The sequence below is a fragment of the Chinchilla lanigera genome, unplaced genomic scaffold, assembly GCF_000276665.1.
Source record: "Chinchilla lanigera isolate Chin_1 unplaced genomic scaffold, ChiLan1.0 scaffold00142, whole genome shotgun sequence".
In the NCBI taxonomy this organism is placed as follows: domain Eukaryota; kingdom Metazoa; phylum Chordata; class Mammalia; order Rodentia; family Chinchillidae; genus Chinchilla; species Chinchilla lanigera.
Window position 1 is genome coordinate 2,879,696 of NW_004955543.1, and position 9,069 is coordinate 2,888,764.

Below are 9,069 nucleotides of genomic sequence, written 5' to 3' on the forward strand. Positions count from 1 at the left end.
GTGGGGAAGTAGAAGAGCTCCTTTACTGACTATACTTGGACAGAGAAAACAACATTCATAGAAAGAGCCCTAAAATAAATTTTTTTCTGATTTAAGATTTTTCCTTTAGTGCAAACTAATGTGGTTTGTTTTGGTAAATTCCTCATTTAAAACAGAGTTGAGGAGGGGTTTTAAGAGCCTGAGTAATAAATGTACTCAACTATTTGAGAAAGTAAAAAGGCTACTTGAACAGTATTACATGCAAACTTTAAACATTCAAGAGCATTTAAAATACCGAAAAGTTTCAAATGGAGTATTTTATTCTCATGTTAGTTGCCTTTTTAACATGTACACACACACTGACACACTCTGATTGGTCTGCGTGGAACAAGGGCTGTCTAATATCCTAAAGGAAAATGAAAAATTAAAAAATATATTAATTTTTCATTATTATAGGCAATTACATCCACATCACTTACAAAGCTATTACTGATCTGTTCAAAGAAGCAGAGTGGTAGAGGGGGAGGAAACTTGAGGCTAAATTCAACAGTGACAACTGAGATTTCAACATGAGAAAGCTGACAAAACATAGACTTTTGCTGTGAAATTTCTCTCTGCAAAACGTGGAGAAAAGTCTGTCAATGGGTAGTAAATAAGAGAAGGTGGTGAACTTTTGCAGTCAATTCTCTTCACAGTATGGTGCACAGGCATCAAGAAAATTGCTTAGTCTTTCTCTGGTACCAGTTTCAGAACTTTTCCAATTGCAATGGTCTTACCTTCATCTCTTAAAGTAAAACGACCCATCTGAGGAAAATCTTTAAATGTCTCGAGGCAGATAGTTCCTGCTGTCCGTAAACGAGCAATGCACACTTGATCTTGTTTCACAAAACGAGGCCGTGTCTTACTTTTCTCTCCTGACTTTTTGTCTACCAAGGAGATTAAGGCTGTTATCTCAACTTCCTCGATACAAGTATGAATGTGCAGCACCGCATTATAACCTGGGCAGATGATAGATTTGTGCTCAATAATCACTATCTGAACATCAAACGTGCGTCCAAAATGGCAAAGATTACTAGGGTCACAAAGTATGAAGCCTGGAAGAATCTCTTCTTCTTCAATTCCCTTCAGTCTGATTTTGAGGTTTTCACCTGGGGCTACAAAATCAGTCTCAGTGTCATCAGAAAGTATTCCAAGAACTTCCACATTGTGCTTGTTTGGCATCATCACCAGCTGCTGGCCTTTAAAAATGGACCCTGATTCCAGCTTTCCCAGGACCACAGTGCCCATATCCTTGTACTTATCCACAACTGGCAGCCTGATTGGTCCATCAAATGATCGGCTGAAGTTTGGCAAATTATCCAAGTATGGAATAAATGGTAATCCAGTGTACCAAGGGCAGAAATCTGACTGCTCTTTAATATTTGCTCCAGTCAGTCCTGAGCAGGGCATAAAGTGAATATCTTTTTTGGGACTGAAGCCGACTTTTTTCAAAAAGGGCACTAGCTTTTCTTTACATTCCTCATATCTCTCGCTGCTCCAGTTTACTGTGGGATCATCCATCTTATTGATCAGCACTATTAAATGTTTTACCCCTGCTGTTTTGGCCAGCATTGCATGTTCCCTTGTCTGTCCACCTTTTTCAAATCCAGTCTCAAACTCTCCTTTCCTGGCAGAGATTACTAGCACAGCCAAATCAGCTTGAGAAGCACCACCAATCATATTTGGGACAAAACTCTTATGGCCAGGGGCATCTAAAATTGTGAAGTGTTTCTTTTCTGTTTCAAAATAAGCACGACCCACTTCTACTGTTTTACCCTTGTCTCGTTCTTCCTGATTTGTATCTAAGGCCCAGGACAAATACCAAGTTTCTCTGTTTTTTTCCTTAGCTTCTCTTTCATATTTCTCAAGTGTCCTTTTGTCAACCATGCCAGTCAAAAACATTATTTGTCCTCCAATGGTTGACTTGCCGGCATCTACATGCCCAATGAATACCACGTTTACGTGCTCTTTCTTAGGAGCACCTGATGGTACAACCACAGATTTTGATTTTCTTATTTCCTCTTTCTCCTCCATCATTTCCTGGCCACTTTCTTCAGGGGGCCCTGAATCTCCCATGGAACAGCCCCCAGGCTCTGCTTCACTTACTTCTTTACTGTGCTCCCATGATTCTTCTAGGACCATTTCCACCTCTCCATTTTCTACAACAGGTTCTGAAAGTTCCATGGTAACGGCTGAATTAGAACCTTCACATGATACTAACGCTGCATCTTTGGAAGGTTCCACAGGTGCCCCCCGTCCCAGCCTTTTACCTTGAAGGTCTCCCGCGCCGGCGCAGGTTTCATCGGTGCAGGCTGAGGCAGCCAGGGGGCTGGGCGGCTGCACGGAGCCCCGCAGGAAGGACGGCACGAACTCCGCGGCGTGTACGTTAGGCACGAAGGGTTTGGCGTTGACGTTGAGCTGACGGCTGAAGACCGAGCTGAGATGCTCGCCCTGGGCCTCGGCCACTGCTGAGGAGATTCCATCCCCGCTCGGGCCCGAACCCGGGGTTTCCATGTCCACCTGGTCCCAGCAGTCGGGCGCCGAGTCGCTGCTGCTGCTGCCCGGATCCATGGTCTGAGGACCTGGAGTATGACGGAGGAGCCAGCCAGGCAGGCCAGAAGAGCGGGGGATGCCGGCGGGGTTAAGGCAGAAAAAAGGAAGGGCCAAGAGGTAGCGGCACGAACCTTAGCGGCACAGTGGAAGCAGCTAGGTGCGGATGCTGCATTCGCAACTGCGGCGGCGGCGGCAGATATGGCGGCTCAACACTCTCCTCTTGTGTGTGAGCGGATCTCCTCCCCCCAAACCTCAACCACTTCCGACTCCTACACACACGCACACACACACACACACACACGCACACCCAACTCCTGTCGTGGATTGACCCCTCGTTGCCATCCGTAGGTTTGGCCTCCTGGGTTCTCAGCCAGTAGTTAAATCCAAAAGTACTATTTTTCAAAAGAAAATTTCCATTTACTTTGTTCACCCGATTTGGGAGAACAATTTGACTGCAGTCTAATGATTAAACCTTAGACAGGCACACCTGATTTACCATGCTACTCAAAAATCCAAGTAAAAATGAAAACTTCTATTCAATAAATGGAAAGCAGGATAATTACCCAGAATCCAGCAACCAAAAGGAGAAATAAATAGCGACAAGGCAGGGACTCATGAAACACATGAAGATGTAGCTAAACTTAGCAAATGGAACTTAACATCACTTATTAATTTGAAATCCAATGTCTTTTAATTGTCTTTTCTGATGGACCCTATGAGCCTGTAACTGCTCCTGATGACTTCTACAGTACAAGGATGGGGCCGCAATCTCTTTTCAAATTAAGCTGTCTAGCTCTCTGCGTGGAGAGAATTTCCAAGGAAACTTTTGTCCTAATGAAGCTTCTAATCACTTCATATGCAGGTGCCTGGACAATGGCTGGTCTGCCATTCTTTGAACTCAGATCACTTGTCTTTTCCCAACCAATTTGGGTGTAGCTGTCCAACTCACCAGCACCTCCCCTGAGTACACCCTGGATGCACAGGTCAGGGGTTTTCTTGTCTCATTCTGGGTGGCTGAAACCCCACTCACTGCTGGTGTGGTGATTGCTCTAAGAATCAGTGCCATGTTAGACCCCTTCGCAGTTCGTGGTAATGACATAGAGGGGGCTGTTAGCCCAATTAAAGCAATTAAACCCTCTGAGGTAGTCATTAAGACCCTCATCAATAGAACTTCACCACCAGAAAGAGTTAACATTTCAGCCAAAACCTAGATGACTTTGTTTGTAAACTATCTTGATTTATAGCAAACTGAAATAGAGGGGAATGTATTTTCTGGAATAAAATGGAGTCATAGATTTGCATTTTAAATCCAACAACAAAACAAAACATTAAAAAAACAAAAGATTGATTTATAACTTGAGAACTGTTCTACAGACTTTAGAGGTAGGGAAAAAAACCTTATGTCTGGCAATTTGGACCCTTGATGTTTTCAGCCTGGAGCTGCCACTATTTTACCAAACCTGTACTGTTGCAGAATTTTTAGGTATCAAATATCCAACTGGCCAACTCACCAGCACCTTACCTGAGTACACCCTGGATTCACAGGTCAGGTTGTATCCAGAGAAACAGACATTAGACAAAACTGAGTTTGTGTGATGAGGTGCTTGTTTCTAGTCTCTCTGTTTAGAACTTTGGAAAGATTGCCTTGTAAAGACTGTGCAGGAGGACTGCAACAAAAAAACTGAAGAATGGAGGAAGATTTAAAATAGGCCCATGGGGGATAGGAGAGGCAATTGACTTGGGAAGAATAAAATTATTAAAAAAAAAAAAAACTACACTTAAAATCATTTTAGACAGGAAAATTTAATCCCAGGTTTTGGGATTTACCCTCTTCCCCCAATTTACACCTACTAACACTGGGCAACCTAAGGCATAAGCAGTTTCAAGTTCATCCAGGTTTAAGGGATAATAGTGTCAAATGTGCTAAAAGGAGAACAGGATGATCCTGAGGAGCTAGTGAACACAGAGTTGAAAACGCTTTGCTCGATGCCTTACATTGTTTCGCTCAGCACATGTTCCAGCCTCTCTGTACTAATGGAAAGCCTAAGTCCCCATTTCCTCAGGTTGTTGCTACTGGGGTTCCATATGTGTTTCCTCTGTCCGTCTGATGCATGAGGGCCAGATTTCATTAGTACTGATCTAAGTGTTAAAAGATGTGAGGTAAGACAGAAGAATCTCCATTGAATCAGCAGTTCTGATGGAGTTTTCTATTTGTAGGAGGTCAACTAAGACACCTTATGCCTAGAAACAGCTTCAGTGGAAGCTTTCTGGTTCCCTTATTCTCCAGAAATGTCAGCACCCCTAGGCACCCAATTCTGCTATATGGTTGTGATAATCTATCTGAAAGGCCCAGAATAGATCTTATTCCTCCAGGACTTAGAAGGACAGGATTTATGAGCTCCTAGCCCTCCATGTTAATCCCTGTGCTAATTAACATGGGGAGCATTCTGTTAATATCAGCCAAACACTGATTTGTACAAGTGCTACACAGTGAAAACCCAAATGGAAGGATTGCCATTTCTAGCTTTTTCCTTTGTTTAACTTTCTTAACAACGTTGTACCTCTGTTTGCTTATCTGAGAGGTGGAAATGAACCTATAAGTACACTACCTGGTTCTAGATGCAAGGATATATATAAACTACAAAGACCCACAGAAATTGGAATTATCACTTCAAAACCTTCACCATTTTCAAACATAAATACCATTACTACAATAAATTGTGGGACAGCAGTCTTCAGTCTGCAATGCTTGATGGTCAGCCATGTGAATAGCCTTCCTAAAAATAGCCCAAGTTTGAGGTTAAAAGGAAAAACAATATATCTTCATTCTGAGGCAGTTCCCATTACCTGCAACGTTTACAGTACAGTCTGGGAATTTATTCATACAATGTTTCCAGGGTTGGGTGACAATGAACCTATAAAACCAGACCATAGATTACAATTCTATTGTTTTCAGATTAATTCACATGGAATTAACACAAACAATATGAAGAACTCCAAAACCTGAGATTACTGATCATTTAGCCTTTTGCATTTTCTACCAGCACCCAAAAGTCCTATTATAGAGTTTGTGGAAGAACTTAATTGTCTGCTAGCCAAGTGCTGCAGTAACTCACCCAGAAAGTATTCTTAACTTCAGAGATAAAGGGTATAAAGTGAAGAGGTATTGGTAAACATGTTGACAAAACTATCTCTGCATATATACTGGTACTCCCTATGTAACTATTACCTTGTTCCTTCAATATAATGGGATAAATTCAAGGGATTGTCTAATTCTCCTAATTTAATCCAATACTTCTTGTGACGACCTGTATCCAAAAGAACTATTGTTTGACTATTTAGCCTCAACAATTTAGTATGATGTTTAAGCTCTAATCCAATAAAATCAAGGAATAGAAATCTTAAGAGGTGACTAAGTTATAGGTTCTCCTACAAGAATGAGATTAAGACCATTATAGAAGAGGCATTATGCAGTGTTCAGCCTATTTTTACTTTCTACCTCTGACTATATAAGAAGACATACTACCAGATAACATATTGGAAGCAGAGAGCAGGCCTTCACCTGACACTCAACATTTTTCATATGATCTTGGAATTCTGAGTCTAGAAATTAATCAATAAATTTCTGTTCTTAATAAACATCCTGGGTGTTATGCTATAGTAGCACTAATGGACTAAGACATCAAGTAATCATGGATAAAAATGTTTTACACACCTTAGAATGCACATGCTTCACAATGTGCTAACAACATTTGTTGAGCTCATTTCACAATGATGCAGGACAAAAAGATTTGAGCACCATGTTAGCTATCAGAAAATTGAAGAATGTACAGGCTAGGAGTAGAGCTCAGTGATGGAGTGCATACATAGAATGTGCAAGACCCTGAGGTTTATGCTCACCAAACTGAAAAAAATCCATCATAAAATTGTAAGTATGGAAAAAACATGCCTCTTTGACATGGCCAAGGCTCACAAAACCATTGCTTCTCCAAAGGCACAACCATACTGAGAGAAAAATACATTGAGGTTAGGAAACAGACAAGAGTAATGTGGTATACTGACAAGCTACTCCTATAGGAGTGCTAGTACTCTGGTAAGGAGGACGTATGCTAATGAAAGGAAAGACTTGAGATCTACAAGGTTCTGGGAAGTAGAGTGATAGAAGGTGACTGCAGAGGCTAGCACTGAGAAAATAGCAGGAGTGAGAATCAGTGGACATGTAATGGCATAAATTTTGCATATCAAGAGATATTCAAACATAAGAGTGTAGTTGAGGTCACTTGTTCCTCAGCAAAGTAGAAAGATCCAATAAAAGAGAGAGACTCTTAATTTTGTCTAACTTCAAATTCAATGATACTTGAACATCAAAGACAGTCAAGTGGTAATATGTTCTGAACATCTGGTGAAAGAACAGGTTTAGTAGTATAATGTTACAAGAAAAAAATCAAGTTGGATGTCAGTACACCTCACTAAGACATTTACACACTTTCAGTACACATTGGCTAAACACCTGTCTCATGATTGGTCCTCAGTTGTGGTAGGCATATTTGTAGGAGTTTACATCACGGAGGAAACATTAGGATGTCTGTGATAATGATAACGAGTATGGATTTAAACACATCAAATGTGAGCACATCTTGGGTCCAGATTAGCTGCACAAGAAAAACAGCCTGTTGTAGTCAATGTTTGCAAGGGAATAGATTTAATACAGGGCACATAATTCATAAGATTATTTTATAATATTTATCCAAAAGTCAAATGCAGAAGAGCCTGGCAAGCATGAGGTCCTGAGTTCGATTCCCGATACCCCAAAAAAAATTTACTGAGCGTGGTGGTGTGCGCCTGTAATCCCAGCACTTGTGAGGCTGGCGCAGGAGGATTGTTGCATGTTTGAAACCAATTTGGGCTACAAAGTGAGCTGAAGACCAGCCTGAACTGCATAGCCAGACCCTGTCTCAGAAAGAAAAAGAAAGAAAGAAAGAAAGAAAGAAAGAAAGAAAGAAAGAAAGAAAGAAAGAAAGGCAGAAGAGCCCACAACAGTGTCTCATGCAAGTCTGTATCAAGGATCTGCACTGGGAAGGCCCAAAGGTCAGTAATGGAAGCTAGAAAGTCTGCACCAGCGGGATGAAGGATCTGTGTCATCAGGCTGAGGGATCTGCATTGGAGCCAGGAAGCAATGCTCAAGGTAAGACCAGAGCTCCCCTGAAAAGAATGACAGACATCCTCAGTGACAGCTAAGACTCAAGCTCCTCTGATGATGAGAACAGCTGAGTTCATATCAGGAAGGCCAACATAACAAGCTTCTCTAGGAGAATCAACAGCATACCATATTCCATTCCAGTCCTCCATTTATATTGTTGGTAACAATCCTCATGTTGGCCTTCCATACCCAGAAGCATGGTGATTAAGTCCACCTGGGTGTTACGAGTTGACCATTAGTTAATACACCACAATCCACCCCTGGTCAACTTGGTAACCAGACACATTTCCTTGAACCATAGGCGACAATGGCAGATCTGTGAAAAGTTAACATGCTTTGATCTATTTAGGTAACAATTACATATATACAATTTTATTGCACTTGTTTCCATACCAAAAGCAAATATTCAGAGTGCTCAAAATTCAAAGTTAAACCCACAATACTTTGACTAAATAACCTGATTACAAACATGTATCTAAAAACTACGTTAAAATCATATTAAAAGAGCTATTATAAGCACAATACTTGCTGCCCATTACCTTTTAACAACAAAGCATGGGAACACTAAGAAATGCCCCAAGGGATCTCCTGCATTTTAAATACACTCTTTCCTTCTGGTGAAAGGCCTTAGGTCATTTTTTAAATTGTCCTGTTCCTTCTCAACAATCATTCTCCTCTGTTTCATCTTTGCAATTCACCGCTCCACTGGATCCTTCCCTCTGGTCATATGCTTCAAATTACCCTGCTGGATCTTTACTCTTAATTTCCAACATAGATCTGGCCAAATGCCTTCAACAGTAGCCATGCCACCATTCCAAAAGTAGACTGTACTGAAATTTTTCTGCCACCCAAGCAATACCTCTAGACACAAGCAAAATGCATACCAACATCCTGCAAAAGCACAATATACAGCACCTGGGATCCAGCAGCCAATGCAGTCCTTCTCAATTAAAGCTTCCTGAGCCTCATCCTAAACAGAAACATTTCTGTCAGTACTTTGATTATCCAGGCTCTGATCAGAGTCTCCCATATAGCCAATGTTACGGACACTCAACAGAATGTGCAACTTGCAGATATACAGATTGAACAGCTAAACAGAATGGGGAAGCACACACTTCTTACAGATAGATTATGACTTTGGTAGACAAGAAAGACTAACATGTATGAAGGTATAAGAAGAATGTTTAAACATCAGTCCAAGAAAGTAAAAGAAATTAATTCACAATTGGCTGTTGGAGAAAGAGAAAACTGCAGAAAAAAAGAATTATAGAACTACAGCTGAAAAAGTCCTAGCTGGA

The 9,069-nt window shown here is 41.1% G+C and overlaps 1 protein-coding gene across 1 annotated transcript; it reads right to left on the bottom strand.

The window, feature by feature from the left end:
* Positions 1-278: 278 nt before the first annotated feature.
* Positions 279-2,778, bottom strand: Gspt2 (G1 to S phase transition 2). The gene has a single exon (XM_013508134.1). It carries the CDS (start codon positions 2,587-2,589, stop codon positions 703-705), a length of 1,887 nt encoding a protein of 628 aa, XP_013363588.1. The 5' UTR covers positions 2,590-2,778; the 3' UTR covers positions 279-702.
* Between the last annotated feature and the right edge of the window lie 6,291 nt (positions 2,779-9,069).

Excerpts from the sequence above, each read along its gene's own strand:
- Gspt2 (XM_013508134.1), bottom strand. The coding sequence starts at position 2,589 with ATGGATCCGGGCAGCAGCAGCAGCGACTCGGCGCCCGACTGCTGGGAC.